Source organism: Mustela lutreola, chromosome 11, assembly GCF_030435805.1.
Source record: "Mustela lutreola isolate mMusLut2 chromosome 11, mMusLut2.pri, whole genome shotgun sequence".
NCBI lineage: Eukaryota > Metazoa > Chordata > Mammalia > Carnivora > Mustelidae > Mustela > Mustela lutreola.
The window spans coordinates 93,454,312-93,471,001 of NC_081300.1; the positions used below are offsets into that span (position 1 = coordinate 93,454,312).

The following is a 16,690-nucleotide window of genomic DNA, read 5'->3' on the forward strand; positions in this document are numbered from 1 at the left end:
GGCGAGTCAGACATCAGCTCCTCATCTAGGCTGGCTCACTAAGGGGTGGCTGCTGAGACTTTGGGGCTGAATTTCTATTTGGTCTTGGCCTTTGGTAGTTCCCTTACCATAGGACTTCTTTCCAACAGTAGAAACTCTAATGTTCCTTGAGTTTGTTCCCTTTACCTTCACAGATATGCCATATAGGCAGACTGTAACGATTCAGACAGTACTATTAACTCGTAATTTGCCTAAATTATCCTTATTCTCAGCCCAGGCCACACTACTCCTGATATCCGTTAATCTGCTCATTCTTTGAAACCCAACATTCTGGCAGGAGGTAGGGGGAGGGGACAGGGATTCTTTGGGGATCTCTGAGCGGGACAAAGTTCTCTGTACCCACTGCTTCCTTTCCTCATTTCTGTAGTTATCAGGATATCGTTTCTCATCCCAACCCTCCTTCATCAGCCTATGTTCATAAGACAGGAGTTTAAACTTTTTGTATCTGTATGTAAACATAATTCTCCCCTACAGTAAGTTTTCCTAATACATATAAGCGATAAATGAACTAAAGCTAGTTTTACCATGGAAGTATACAAGTGACTAAGATCAACATTCAATTCCTCCTAACTGCCCCAACATAAAAACAAACTCTGATTAGATATCCAGTTACCATTTCATCAAGAAAATAAAAAATGGACCGTATAAGAATTTTTAAAATATTTTTTCACTCATAACTAAAATTGAACTGTAATGTCTATTTAAGTCCTTGTCCTTGGATTTGGTGTCAATTTCCTGGTGTATTTAGCAGTAATTTTAAAGGGGGGGGAGTCCTATCTATTTACTTTTCTTGCAGTTATTCTCTGGTACATTCTCTGATAAACTAAAATAAGACTGTAATATCTGTTACCCTGCATAAAAATAATTTTATATCAAGTCAAATATTTACAATATAAAACCTTTAAAATAAAGGTTGTGACTACAAGTAGCACTAAAAAATGGGGATATGCCCCAATTCAAAAAGGAATGGTACAGGGTCACCTGCATGGCTCAGTCCATTGAGCATCCTGACTCCTCTAAGGGTTGTGAGATGGAGCCCTGCATCAGGCTCTGCTCAGTGAGGACACTGGTTGAGATTCTCTCTCTCCTTCTGTTCCTGGCCCTTCCCCCACTCATACTTGCTCTATCAAGTCTACGAAAAAGGAATGGTTCAATACCGTAAGATCTCAGATATGAGCAGGAGAGCAGATCAACTCAATAATATTTAATTCCTAATACAGATTTTGAAATTTATCATTAGGATCTGGCAATAGAACTTGCACTGTTATATCACAAATCCACTAAAAAATTTATAGCAGAAAGGTAAAATGATTTCTAGCTGGACTTCTTTTATTTTATATAGGAGGAGAAAGCCTCTCAAAATTATATAATTTGGAAATCATCAGACTTAAGGTATTTCCCTTATTTGAACCACAAACAGGCATGGGCAAATTAGGTAAAGTCATTTTGTAGGATAAAATAATCAAATCAATAATGAAAGAACACTTCTATTTTTTAAATAAAAATTGTAACTAAGCATATCCAATTTTCCGATTCTCAAATTGAAACACATTTTCTTCAAAAAATATACATGTACATAAGCATTCATACACAAGATCTGACTTAGATCACTTGCATTCTTTAACCAATAATTCCTTCAATTTGTTCTTTCTCACATTAATACAACAAGCTCTTTTTAAAATGCTATCTTTTTAATTTTCTTTTTATTTCTTTATAAGCTCTATGCCTATTGTGGGGTTCAAACTCATAACCCTGAGATCAAGAGCCGCAGGCTCCACCAAATGAGCCAGCCAGGCGCCCCTAAAAACTATATCCATTTTTAGCTTTGAAGAGCTAAAAAGCAAGGCGCCTGGCTGACTCAGTTGGTTAAGCATCTAACTCTTGATTTCTGCTGAGGTGGTGATCTCAGGGTCGTGAGATCTAGCTCTTGGGCTCAGCATGGAGTCTAGTTGTCCTTCTCCCTCTGTTCCTCCCCCTGCCTGTACGCTCTTTCCCTCTCAAATAAATTTTTTTTAAGACTTTTTATTTATTTATTTGACAGACAGATCACAAATAGGCAGAGAGGCAGGCAGAGAGAGGAGGAAGCAGGCTCCCTGCTGAGCAATAGCCCGATGTGGGGCTCGATCCCAGGACCTCGAGACCACGACCCGAGCCGAAGGCAGAGGCCCCAGCCCACTGAGCCACCCAGGTGCCCCTCAAATAAATAAATCTTAAAAGAAAAAAAAAAAAAAAGAAAGAAAGAAAAAATAAAATAAAATAAAATAAGAAAGAAAAAAAACAGCTAAAAAGCTATCCTCTTGTTTCAAAAAATAAATTTCTGAAAGGTATTCTCCTATGCTCATATAATATATTAACCAGAAAGATATACAAACTGTTTTACATCAAGCAGATCTGTAACTATGGTGAAGTCCATAGGCATCTGAGTGATAAGTAATGGTTTTAGTTAAACAGAGGGTTAACAAATCATGTGGGAAAACTTGAATATGCTAACCTCCTGCCTACAAAAGTTGTTCTTACAATATGACTTCCTACAGGTATGAGCATTTAGATTTTACTATTTATTTGACAGAGAGAGAGAGAGACAGCGAGAGAGGGAACACAAGCAGGGGGAGTAGAAGAGGGAGAAGTAGGCTTCCTGCTGAGCAGGGAGCCAATGCAGGGATCCATCCGAGGACCCTAGGATCATGACCCGAAGGCAGACGCTTAACTGACTGAGCCACCCAGGCACCCTGCAGGTAAAAGCCTTTAGAGGCTGGAAGAGATGAGGACAATTCTGTTTCACTACCAGTTACATGTGAAATTTGCCTTATTAGTCAACCTGACATAAAACAGGGTTTGCTACTAGCCTACAAACTCCACAAATAAAACTCCACTTGGAAGATCAAACAGTGCAGAGTCCTTTGGGGACTACTGTTTTGTCAAGAGTCCCAAGTATGACCCACTTTTATATTACAACAACTGGATCATCCTCCAGGGCATTCATAAACTTCCAGCACAGTACTCTCATGTGGACATGTCTGGACATAGCATTTATTTTGGGGGCCAGATTAATTCAGCCTGGTAAGACTAAGACATGGGCAACTGCTGCTCTCTGAGTAAAAAGAAGCACTATTTTGGATGTCCTAGCTCATGCCTAAAATTCACCACACACTAATGGAAAAAAGTTATCCTGAGCCTTTGGAAGCCACCCAAGTAAAAAAATAAGAAGGGAATGGTAGATAGGGCATACCAGAAGTTTCCTCTAAGGGGTAACAAAGCTAACTATGGCCTTCCTCTCTCCAGCCAATATCTCTACCCTGAGAAAAACAAGTGAACATTCAGTTGTTCTAGAAATAAGTACAGAGTTTTCCTGACTGCAGTGATTTGTAAGACTGCATTTCATTAAAAAACAATAATTTGATTTAGCACTTAATTCAACTCTCAGCTAAGTCTTCAAGTTAGTAAATAAAACCTTTTGTTTTCCTCTGCTGCCTAACTCTTCGACTTTGCCATGTTTAAAAGTATTGAATTCTCAGGGCGCCTGGGTGGCTCAGTTGGTTAAGCATCTGCCTTCACTCTGGTCCTGATTCCAGGCTCCCTACTCAGCAGGGAGTCTGCTTCTCCCTCTGCCCTTCCCTCTGCTCATGCTCCCCACCACCCTCAAGTAAATAAATAAAATTGTAAAAAAAAATACTGAATTCTCCTTACATGGTATCCATTCACAACAGTTATTCATCACCTAAGATTAGGGAGCCTTACCTCAAAAAATATCTATTACCCAATGTAGTAAGGTAATTCTTACAAAATACTTTGTGTTTTTATCCTACATTTCCGGTCAATCACATACATATGGGGCAAACGAACCAAAGGTCATCCTGAAGACATACTTAGCCGAGTGGAAGAGTTGCAAAAGTAAGTGAGCTCTGTGAGATCAATTTTGGTCGAAGAGAATGTGATGGGATGAAAGCGAAGAACTTGCCTACAGATCGTCTTCCTCTGCCCTAAAATGCAATCTGCCTGCTAGACCTTCTATTTACCAACACAGGCACCCACCAAAAACTGCTACAATAAACAAATAAATAAATAAAACAATAAAAGCATCCGGCCTTGCTTTCTGTTCAAACAGCTGATCTCTGAGCCAGAACTCCCCTTCCTGAAACTGAAAGTATGGAACAAATAAATATAGCCCGGGCATGCCCACATGAAGCACAGGCCAAAGCTTTCGACAGTAAAATGGCACGTTTGAGAGAAAAAACCTGGTCTTAGCACTGGGGTATGGGGAGTAGACAGAAGCAGGTTTTTCTTCTCTTCTTAGTTCAGTTTAAATGGTATGTAACTTTCTCAGAAAAATCATCCAATAAAAAGAGCCAAGAGATCAGAGAAAAGGAAGAAAAAGCAACAGAGCTCGGTGAGGCCCGTGAGGAAGGGGAGACAACTGAGCGGGATCTCAGATGAACAGAAGGAAGCTCTGGTTCTGCGTGAAAAGAATAAACTCAAAATCCCGTTAAGATTTAAGAAGTACACCGATACCTTTTGAAAGATATAATAAAAAAGAAATGTTACCACTTTTCTTGAAATAATGAGGGACAAGAAAAATAAGGACTCTGCTTCCTGCCGCTTCCGTCATGGGAGTTGGTATCCTGTGGGTTCCAGCAGGCTATCTACAGTATGAATCCATAAAAATTTTTCGGCACCAGAGGTAATCTACCAATAGTGCAGAAAGCAAATACACAGGGCAAGTGAAACCAGATTCCATGGTACTTGATTCAGCTGTTTACTAAAAAGACAGGTCAGTATAGTCAGTCCTTTGTCTACCACCGGCAAATGGTTTTTGTACACTTTATTACAAATAAAATAATCTTGTTTGACGATACCACCTGTCATCTTACAAACATATGAGAAGCAGTCCTAGGGTAAGAGTATATCTCTAGGAACTGAACTTTTCTTAAAAACAAACAAATGAACTATACTATGAATAAGTCCTGTATCTAAATTTATACAGCGTCTTTAGATAATGTGGAAATGAAATTACGATTTATTAATTTACATAAAAATTACTTTATACATTAAAGAAGAATTTTTCAAATTGTTAAAAAAACAAAGTCTGAAGCTGTCATTATTGGGATTCGTGGGACATGGTTTGCTCTTCTATCACTTGCTTCACAATTTCTGCCAGTTTTAGTCGGTCTACTTTATCTGTGAATCCACGACCTGAAATGTAAAAAAGAAAAAAGTCAGTCTCCACATGTGTGGAGCTGAGATTCTTGACAGGGACCCAATAAGGTACCAATGTGATGCACGACAGGGGCTCTGCAGGGCTGAATCTGCAGCACACTGTTTATCTGAATTCTGTAAAACAAGTGAAAGGGCCAAACATCTAGATATGCCTATGCAGTTAATGTAGGACTAACCCCCATCCCACAATACCCCTCTCACTCTCTAGTCTCACTTCACCTCAAATCAGCCCCAGCTCAGCCCCCAAAGATCCTTGATGTTCTACACATAGTCACTTCTCTGCATCAATGAAGAAAGGAAAAAGGATTTTCCTACCATTCCAGCTGAAGCTTTGCAGAGTATCTCTTAGAAGTTTGCATTCCCGGTTATACTTCCAAGCCTCCTGCATTACTTCATTCAACTTTTCGTCTTCATTCTCTCCTATTGATAAAGATGAAGAAGTAGTTGTGTTTTCCAGTGGCATCATGGGATTTTAAGTGTCAGAGATGGAAGGACACAATCTACAACTTGTTGAGAAGTGATGACTAAAGGCGCAAACTTTTGACACTGTTGTTACTACCAGTCCCTACATTACATGTAGGCCACTTCTGGGCTTTGCATTCTTCTACTCTGACAGCCTCACACAAATCTTCTGATGTTCCCAGGGTCTTAGCACTAGGGTATGCGGAGTAGGCAGAATCAGACTCTGCTGCTGAGCAAAAACACATGGTTAATCTAAGAAACCAGGAGAAGAAGGGAGAACAAGGCTGAGTGGACCACCTTCTTTCTCCTAAGCTCTTTTCTTACTTTGGAAGCTATCTAAGTACACTATGTGAATTCTCTGAAAACCCAAGGAATTTAGATAGTTTTCTGGGTGCCTACTTGAGGAATCTCATTCATCTGCCGAGAAGAGCCCATTATACCCCACTGAATGGAGAGACTACACTAAAAGAAAGCTCTCACTCAAAAGGAGACAAGTGCAAGTCACAGCCTGGCCACGATACAAGTAGCAGCAAGGGACACTTTTGAACGGGAGGCACTCTCTTTATATTCATGAGTTAATGACAGCCTAGCCCTCTAAAGGCTCTAGAAATGTTTCCTGACCTTCACAAGCTGATCCAGACCCTGTCCACATTTTCTGTTCTTCATCTTCTGTCCTGTGCCCTCATTAACAAACCAAGAAAACACAAAACTGCATACTGCACCAGACACTGGTAATTAAACCTCAACTAGCAGTTTCACAGAAAACCAAAGGAGGGGCAGAACTTACCACCTTTCTGAGTTCCCACTGCTGTCTCTTTTTAGTGGACACGGAATAATTTATATAATGTACTTATTCTCTTAGAACACAAAGATGAGGAAGACAACCTCAAATTAACTGCTCCTTCTAGCATGCGCACCCACGTACGCGGAACATTCATAAATGGCGTGACCTTTACCAGCCTGGGGGAGAATACACTGAGCAATCACGTCTCGGAGCTTTTCCAAGGCAACGTTTGAATCCTCGGCTCCGTTCTCATGGTCGTGGATATAAACACCATCCTTTGGCTTGGTGCTTTAAAAGTTTGGAAGAGAGGGAATAACAAGGTGAAATGTCAAAAACCAACTCTCTAGGTTTGGTTAACTCTAAACATAAGGCAGCACATTTTTCGGATAAATAATTAACTACAGAGTGTCTCCAACTTCTGATGCTATTTAAAGGGCTTATCCTTTCCACCCTCATAAGAGGTAGCAAAAGGGCAAACCCCTGGCTGACCTTCCAGAACCCTGCACTCAGTCACACCAGCCATGAAGGAGAATCCACGGAATAATCAGTTACCCGAGTAATTTCCTCTTCCTCAGAATGGGGTTGTTCACAGAGTGAAGGGGTTTGAGGCTGACTTTCAGATCCTGGATTCTCATGTTGGCCAACTGTTCTGCGTGAGCCTGCTGGATTCCTGCAACCACCGCCTGAATGTAAACACTGTCATCAGTTTTCACGCTCACTTCAGGGCACCTAAAAAGCTAATCTAAGAAACTGTGAAAGAGAAGCTCTGAGAACTAAAAAGGCAATTTCACTGCTATGCTGGCAGTATACACATTTTGATAAGCCAGAGTTCTTCTCCATGGACTAGCAAGCCCAGGGAATACCAGGCAAACCAAGGGTCATACAACAGCTAGCCCTTCCTCCCGCCACAGGGACATTAATGCAAGTTAAGAAACAGTAACAGACTCCTGTTCACAGTCATTGGCAAGAGCAAGTGTAAAGAGCGGCATTCATGTACATCAGGGAAAGGGTGGTAAGCTGTGCCCAAGAAGACTCCCACAGTGGCATTTACTCACTGCCCCCACAGTGTGGACAGTCACTTTAGCCCCGATGGCTCAGAACCCCAACCGCTTCATAAGATAAGCAAGTAGATCCTCAGGAACTCATCTACAAGTCAGTCAATTAATTTACAATGAGAGATAACTGTCATGGAGTCTAGAACTTTTGAAGCCTGTGTCTTTATGACCAGTTCAGGCTCTTACTATGAGCATACCAATTAAGGAAGGTAAATAATCAGCAGAAAGCTTTCTAAGAACAAGATGATTCCACGTTTATATTTTTTAAAAGGACAAATTGAGTAGATGTGTGTCTCCCCAGAAAAAGGTGAGGAAGGATACATTAAGCCAGAGATGACCTCATCTCTGAGGGATGAGATTGAGGCAGAGGAATGAAAAGGAATTTATGCTTTTTAAAAAGATATACCTCTGTATTACTTTAATTTCAACAATAAAATTTGACAATTTTAAAAAGTAGTTAGTTCCCTCTTAAGCATGCAATTAGAGCAGGTAGAGTTTGAACTCCTTTAAAGGAACTATCATAGCTGGCTCTGGCTATACTCTACTGGATCCTCACATCACCCCTATCAGCAATGGCCCAACTGAGAGATGAGAATAGCTCCGGTTTGTGAGCTAAGGCTCCATCTCCTAGGCAGGCTTAGATGGACACTATTTAACATCTGCATACGTGGCCATTTTTCTGCATTTCACATTTAGTTTTCTACACTTCAACTCACATCAGGACCCCATAATCTTTTACAAATGGGAATATACTGTCACCTTGCAGATCCACTTTATAGGCCTAGGGGCCACTCTTGAAAGATTCTGCACATCCACATTTGGCTTCATTATATACTAATTCTACAGTAACTCCAGAAAGCAATCTTATTTCTTCAACTTCAGGATTTTGAGGAAAGCCACACTGTAACCCCCACGTGCTGAGCCAAGCAATCCCTTAGGATTTTGGATTGATCAAACCAATTCTGGGCTACTAGGCTTATTTATTTATTTATTTACTTACTTACCTTACTTATTTTATTTATTTATTTATTTATTTGACAGACAGAGATCACAAGTAGGCAGAGAGGCAGGCAGAGAGAGAGGGGGAAGCAGGCTCCCTGCTGAGCAGACAGCCCGATGCTCGATCTCAAGACCCTGAGATCATGACCTGAGCTGAAGGCAGAGGCTTAACCCATTAAGCCACCCAGGCGCCCTACTAGGCATATTTAAACCAGAAAGACAACCATACACAAATCAGTAATTGCACAGAACTCTGCTCTTTCCAGTTCTTTCTTTCCCATACTACAGCAAAACTAAGGGAGGTCTTAGGATTCTTTTTTCCTGGGCGTTTGGGTGGCTCAGTTGGTTAAGCGTCTGACTTTGGCTTAGATCATAATCTTAGGGTCCTAGGATTGAAACCCACGGCGGGCTCCCCACTCAGTGGGGAGTCTACTTGTCCTTCTCCCTCTCCCTCTGTCCCTCCCTGCCCCTTGGCTCCTGCTCTCTCTCTCAAATAAATAAATAAAATCTTTAGGAAAAAAATAATTCTTTTTTCCTATCCCCTTACTCTTTCTCATACTTCAATCCCCCTCCCTTCTAAGTGGGTAAGACATATGCCTGTTTCTCTGCCTTTACCTCTCAACCACACTATGGTCCCACACAACACATGTCATTCATCTGTGTGTCCATCTAAGCAATATATAAAACCTGAAAGGGGCACCTGGGTGGCTCAGTGGGTAAAGCCTCTGCCTTTGGCTCAGGTCATGAGCCCAGGGTCCTGGGATCAAGCTCCATATCTGGCTCTCTGCTCAGCAGAGAGCCTGCTTCCTCCTCTCTCTCTGCCTACTTGTGATCTCTGTCATATAAATAAATAAAATCTTTAATAATAAATAAATAAATAAAGTCAAGAGAATTCCCTTGACTTAAATGAGCCTCGATCCTGATTTCCCTCTATTTTTCAATGAGATCACTAGATACCCATTATCCCCTTATTATCTAGTAAGTCACCCCAAATTGTAGAAATTTGTCTTCAAAAACACTGAGCCTATTCTCTTGTCTCTACTTCTCTGCTCCCAGAGCTGTCCCAGGCTTGCTGACTACTGCAGAAGTCTTGGGTCAGCAAATCTGCAAGTCTGGCTGACCATCCCTAAATACCTTCCCTGTGGCAAATCTCTTCCCCAAAACTGACAGTGGCCTCTCAGTTATGTGCTATTAAGACTTAAGTCCCGGGGCGCCTGGGTGGCTCCGTGGGTTAAGCCGCTGCCTTCGGCTCAGGTCATGATCTCAAGGTCCTGGGATCGAGTCCCACATCAGGCTCTCTGCTCAGCAGGGGGCCTGCTTCCCTTCCTCTCTCTCTGCCTGCTTCTCTGTCTACTTGTAATCTCTGTCAAATAAATAAATAAAATCTTAAAAAAAAAAAAAAAAAAAAAAAAGACTTAAGTCCCTCTGTGTACTTTCAAAGCCTGGCCCTGCCACATAGATTTCACTGACTTCCCATTAATGAAGCCAGGTGGTTTGCCCCACAGATGCACTTCGGTCTGTACTTGTTTGCTTCTTCCAGAGCTCACTGTGGCTCCACGTGCCCCTGTGGCTCATCTGGCCACGTATGTTCTCTACTCAAATTTTTAAAGGCAGCTCATGCCTAAACTAATGTGAATAGGTTAAAAACTGCCATGCAGTAATTAATAAATATGAGGGGTTTTGCCTTCTCTTTAGGAACCCTTCCCTAATTCCAGCCCTTCAAAGATATTCTCTTCTTCTGAATTCTCAGAGCATTTGTAGAAAATGTAGCATGCAAACCTCTGATATCTGAAATGTTCCCTCCTTATTTCACATAAATTGGTCTTTCCAGTCTTGTTTAAGCCCGTTGGGGGAGAGGAGGTTGTCTCATAGAACTCTGTGCCCCCGCCAACTCCAAAGCACAAATATGGAGGATTTGAGTTTTCACTTAGTGTATATTTACCGGGCCTTGATCTGGTCTTTTACGCAAAGAAGCTTTTATTTCAGATCCTGATTTTCAGGAAAGCAGGGATGTCTCTCTGGGAAAGACTGAGTTCTCTGCATTGCTCTGCCTTTGACCCCGCCCTGAGCCTTGTCCCAGCATTCCTTCTCAACACAGCCTTTTTGGTGAACAAATTAAGCACATTCGAAACCTTATCCATCATCAGTTGAGCAGACGGTAGCACATTATCCAAGGCCTCCGTCGAGTTGAGCCACGGGTGGTCCAATACTCCCTCAATGGTGAGTCTTTCCTCTGGTTTGACCTTCAAGAGCCTGTGGAGAAAAGGCCAACAGAGTTACTTTCAGAAGGCTAGGAAGTTCCTGGGTCTGGTTCTAACCAGTTCCAACTTTTGCCTTTCTACCAACTCCTACAAGCTTAGGGTTTCCATCTGTTGGCAGGGGTGGGGATCTAGTACCTGACCCCTAGTGGTGAAGGCACTGTGTCCTTTGGTAAGTCCTTTCTACACTAGGCAGAGTGAGATAAAAATTGTAGGGTAAGCTTAATCCAGTGATACTGCAGACTGAGTTCTAGGTTTAATAAGCCTACATACAGCTTATAGTTCCTGAGACTTGAATCTTCCACATCTATGTTTTTAGGACAGTGGGTTCCAGTTTCCTAAAGGGACTCAAAGTGCTCTTTTGGCTACAAAATTAGTTGAGGGGTCATGTGGTTGTGAAAGTCCAGGTTGCAACTTGTGATAAAACTGTTAGATGTCACCAAATGGCAGGACATGAACACTTTATTCCAGAAATATTCAAAAGCCAAAAATCTAAAGTCTCTGACAAGGGGATGGCATTTCCTTCTAAGCTGAATGTATTGCTCTGTACCATCTGCTTTTTGATCCTACTTCACATCTTGTCCATTCATGCTGATGCAATTCTTGGCCCACCTCAGCATGTTCCCTGGGGTTTTTAGCCCCTCCTTCCAACTACACATCCTCACACAGTAAATGTCAGTCAGGACAACATGTATACTTGCTCTTTCAGGTTCTCTGCAACCTTCTAGATCATTCTGAACAAAGAGCTTCAGATTCTGAAGAAACAATTATTTAGAAAAGAATCCCAAAGCTGAAAGAAGATAATACTGCTCTAAGTACAGGAAATATATTCTATAGAACTGACAAAGAACCACTTTGAGGATATTGATGTTTTGGTTAAGTAGCTGAGAATACAGTGTGGAAACTGCATGGGAAGACAAGTGATGCTTTAAACATTGCTCCACCGTCCTAAAAACTTTTCCTTGTATATTTTAGAAACTAGTCTGTCTTTATATACACAGATTTTCAACCCATAGGACAAGCTCTCTATTGAAAGGGAGTAATCTCCATAGAGAAATGGTTATACTGTCAGGAGAAACCTCCCAGGCATTCCCCCTTTAATGCTTTTCTTTATCGTATTTCAAATGAAGAAAATGAAACCAAAAGAGGAAAAATTACTCAGTGAACACCCAGCAGTAGGAATACAAGAAGAATACCAAATCCCAGGCAGCTGAGCCTCCCACACAGGTGGGCAGGAAAAGAAAATATACATCAAATTTAGGTCTTACTTCTTACCTAGTCCTTCAGCTACAAAAGTACTCTGTCAACTCTCCCTTAACCACTCACTAGGACTGAATTTTCTAAATTTATCTTAGCAGTGGGGAGGCTAGAGGCCCACACAATCAGCCACCTCCTCCCCACAGCAGCTAAGGAATGAAAAGACAACATGTCATTGTCATCTTAGCCCGAGTTCAGTTCCTGACGCCATGTCTGTTCCACATAACTGGCTAACATTCAGGAAGGGCACACCATGGGGCTTACCCTTTAAGATCCTAAATTAAAGCTCCAAGGGATCTGGATTCACAGCCTGGGGACAAATTCTAAGAATGCAACAAGAGGGAGCAAAGCTCCCATTTTCACCAAGGTGTGGACATGAAGAGCTCTCATCTCAGGCTCCAGGGATAAGATTTCTATGATGCACCCAGGGGAAGGAGCATGCCTGGGAAACCAATGACTTTTCCCTTGCGATCCACCACTTTGAGGCCTCCTTGGCCTCCCTACCCCTCAGCCTGGGTACTCACTTCCTCACAACATCTTTGGCCATCTCTGAAATCTGGCTCCACTCTTCTTCTGGGAACTCAAAACTGCCTGTCATGATCTTTCTCCGCATATCCTTTGGGATAGTCCGGCTGTGGTGTTTGGAGTAAAAAGGAGGGTATCCGCACAACATCACGTAGATAATCACCCCTAGGGACCACAAGTCACAGCTCTGAAAAGAAAATTAAAATAGTCACTTACAGCAGAGGCACAGCCCCAAAATAAAGGACCAGCCCAGAAACAGCCCCTTACACAGGCTGCTATCTCCAAAAATCAATTAACAAAGAATAGAAAAGTTTCAAGTCTTAAGGGAACCAACCTTTCTCTCTACCATAGATACTCTAACCCATGTTTTTGCCTAATACTAATGGATATTTGTAGATGACGCAACCCATGCTACAGAATATAATTACAAAATTATAGAGGTGAGGTGCCTGGGTGGTTCAGCTGGTTAAGTGTCTGCCTTCGGTTCAGGTCATGATCCCAGGGTCCTGCTCAGCAGGGAGTCTGCTTATCTCTCTGCGCCCTCATCCAGCTCATGTTCCTTCTCAAGTAAATAAATGAAATCTTAAAAAATTATAAAGGTGAGGGCGCCTGGGTGGCTCAGTGGGTTAAGCCGCTGCCTTCGGCTCGGGTCATGATCTCAAGGGTCCTGGGATCGAGTCCCGCGTCGGGCTCTCTGCTCAGCGGGGAGCCTGCTTCCTCCTCTCTCTCTCTCTGCCTGCCTCTCTGCCTACTTGTGATCTGTCTCTGTCAAATAAATAAATAAAATCTTTAAAAAAAAAATTATAAAGGTGAAAGGAATCTTAAAAATAGTTCAAACTAGGGCAACTGGGTGGCTCAGTCAATTAAGAATCTATCTTTGGTTCTGGTTATGAGCCCAGAGTCCTGGGATTGAGCCCTACATCAGGCTTCTTGCTCAGTGGGGAGCCTGTTTCTCCCTTTCCCTCTCCCTGTCGCTCTACTTACTTATGCTTGCTCACTCTCTAATAAATAAATAAATAAAATCTTTAAAAAAATAGTTCAAATCCCTCACTTTCCACATGAAGAAACTGATACTACTTTTTTTTAAATTAAGATTGATATAGTTATTTAATTTCTAAAAATTTAATTACATCCGATTACATATTTGTTAAAAAATTATTTGCAAATGTAGCATTCAGTTTTCATTTAGTTGCCAATATAAAGAGGACTATCTCTTAACTAACATATATACACATTCGAAAGTAATATGAGCTGTTTATTATTCCAACATGCTACTCATCTGCAGTGTGTAATTTTTATGAATGTTATGCTAATTCATGAGCACCATTAGGCTCACAAAATGGAACAGGAAAAGAAGACAAAAATACTACTGGAAAATAATATATAACATAAGAATCCATTGCATGCATGCTGAGCAAATTTTAGCAAGTAAATTAAATGTCATCTAAGTGCTTCTACCACTCACTTCCTGCACACATCAAGAAGCAGGAAGCAGGGGCACCTGGGTGGCTCAGTGGATTAAGCCTCTGCCTTCGGCTCAGGTCATAATCTCAGGGTCCTGGGATCGAGCCTCGCATTGGGCTCTCTGCTTAGCAGGGAGCCTGCTTTCCTCCTCTCTTTCTGCCTGCCTCTCTGACTACTTGTGATCTCTGTCTGTCAAATAAATAAAATCTTTAAAAAAAAAAAAAAGAAGAAGAAGCAGGAAGCAGTTTATGACTCTGATGCCGTAATCAGCACAGCCCTCAAACCTTTACTACATAAGGGTAGAGCTGACTATGGTTTTGGGTTTGCAGGGCAAGAAGGTGTGGAGCAGTGATTTCTTGGAAACTGACCAGAGTTACTGATGAAAGTAGATGTTTAGGGTTTTTGGTCACACTGTCCCAGGGACAGGGTGGAGCACAGGACCCTGAGTGGCAGAGGAGCCTGTGTGTTCTTTCTTATGTATGCTTGTGTGTATATGTGTGCACACACTATAGGAATATGTGGGGCCCTCTAAGTGTGGGACCCAAGAAGAGCCGATCTACTGCTTTTTACCACCCTCAGGTCCCTCTCTGTCACCTGTATTCAGCCATGAGTCCCCAAGAAGCATCTACTCAGCAACTCCAGGACCTGCTTTTAAGAGGCCCTAATCCTCTTGTGTTTTAGAACAGAGATACTTGATGTGTAGGCTACAGAATGAGAACTGTAGGACCAGGAACATTTGCTGTGTGCTGTAGACACTGTTCTAAGTTGGCTATTTTATGGGAAGAATGGTACCATAAATGGCCATGGAATGATCAAGAAATGGCGTCCAACTCAAAAAACAAAACAAAACAAACACACACACACAAAAAAGATAACCATGTCTTTAGATGTGGTCAGTGAACTACAACTATCCAGGTAACCTACAGGTGATCATTGCCCTTGGTTCCTGCTGCAAAACCTCAACTGTTAAGAACCTTATTTCCTACTTCATCAGACAAAAAACCTGAATTCCAAGGAATTTTCTGAATGGTTGGCTGCTGCTGCCTTTTGGGCAAGAATATTAAGGGATAAGAATTCCCTTAGAAGTCCAAAGAATTGGGGTGCCTGGTTGGCTCAGTGGGTTGTGCCTCTGCCTTCAGCTCGGGTCATGATCTCAGGGTCCTGGGATTGAGTCCCACATCGGGGTCTCTGCTCGGCGGGAGTCTGTTTCCCCCTCTCTCTCTCTGTGGACCTCTCTGCCTACTTGTGATCTCTGTCTCTCTGTCAAATAAATAAATAAAATATTTAAATTAAAAAAAAAAAAAAAAGAATTCCAAAGAATTCATTCTCCGAGAACCACAAACACTTCACAGGAGAAGAGGGGCTATACCTGAAGGGCGCAGGAAAGTATCTCCTCCCTTACCTTGTTGTAAGTGTAGGGCGTTGGCGAGGTAGGTATGATGCCAGATTTCTCCTTCTGGTGCCTTCTCTGTGCCTCCAGTACCTGTCAGAGTCAGACAAAAGGGGACAATTTACTGAAGACCACGCCAATGACCTATAACTTGAGAAAGAATGTTGAAAAAGAATGCTGAAAGAGAGAAGAAACTGGCAATTTTGACAATTAAAAAAAAAAAAAAAAAAAAGACCCTCCAGAAAATACAAACTTTCAAAAACCTCTTAAAACCAGCAATTTATCAGTTTTTGCCCAGGTCAAGGATATGAAGATCAAGTCCTTGGAAGAGATTTAACTCTTCTTCCTGCCCATCAAGGCATCCAAGGTCATAGACTTTTTCCTGGAAATACAGACATCCCTTACGCCTGTATAAAAGCAGACCAGTGCTGGCCAGTGGATCAGGTTCAAGGACTATAACAGTCACATTGTTCTGGGTAATAAGTGTTCAAGGAGGTGACCACTGCCATTCATGGGGCCATGATCCTGGCCAAGTTCTCCATTGTCCTCTGACTGAGAACCCTAGGGGAACAATACTGGTGTACCCCACAGACTCCTTGCAACTGCAAGGATGCTGCAACTCTGCACTGGTCTGCTTTCTCCTCTCACCCAGACCCATGCTATGGTCTTAGCCCCATGCCCACAAAGCTGCTGATGGCAGATGTTGACAACTGCCACACCTCAGCCATGGGCTGCAATGTCACCTGGGGGCAGTTTTGCCATCTCCAAGACCTACAACTGCCTTACCCCAACACTCTGGAAAGAGACTGTGTTCACCAAGTCTCCCTGTCAGGAATTCACTGACCATCTTGTAAAGACCCACATCAGAGTCTCCATGCGGAGGACCCAGGCTCCAACTATGGCCACCACATAGTGTTTTTATACAAGAAGAGTAAAGCGAATTAATAAACCTGAAAAAGAAAATACCATTTATAATAGGACCATAGAATAAATCTAACAAAGATGGGAAACATCTGTACACTGAAAACCACACAAATATTGCTGAGAAAAACTATAGGCAAAAATGAATGGAGAAATATAGCTTGCTCATGGGCTAGAAGGCTCAGTATTGTCCAGATGTCAGTGTCCCCATATTGAACCATAACTCTAAAACAACCCCAGTCAAAATCCCAACAGACTCCTTTGTAGAAATTAACAGCTGATTACAAAGTTTTAAGGGGGTGTCTGAGTGGCTCAGTTGGTT

At 42.0% G+C, this 16,690-nt stretch overlaps 1 protein-coding gene across 3 annotated transcripts in view; it reads right to left on the reverse strand.

Moving 5' to 3' along the window:
• Positions 1-4,843: 4,843 nt before the first annotated feature.
• The window catches only part of MAPKAPK5 (MAPK activated protein kinase 5), a 38,187-nt gene continuing 26,340 nt past the window's right edge, over positions 4,844-16,690 (reverse strand). For 2 of the 3 annotated variants that reach the window (XM_059140236.1, XM_059140238.1), the window contains 7 exons: positions 15,460-15,540; positions 12,593-12,780; positions 10,686-10,806; positions 7,052-7,182; positions 6,666-6,787; positions 5,569-5,673; positions 4,844-5,229 (listed from right to left, as the gene is read on the reverse strand). In XM_059140236.1, the coding sequence (XP_058996219.1) occupies positions 5,135-5,229; positions 5,569-5,673; positions 6,666-6,787; positions 7,052-7,182; positions 10,686-10,806; positions 12,593-12,780; positions 15,460-15,540 (843 nt within the window). In that variant the 3' untranslated portion in view covers positions 4,844-5,134. The remainder of the gene's footprint in view (positions 5,230-5,568; positions 5,674-6,665; positions 6,788-7,051; positions 7,183-10,685; positions 10,807-12,592; positions 12,781-15,459; positions 15,541-16,690) is intronic. The other variant, XM_059140237.1, reaches the window with a different exon arrangement.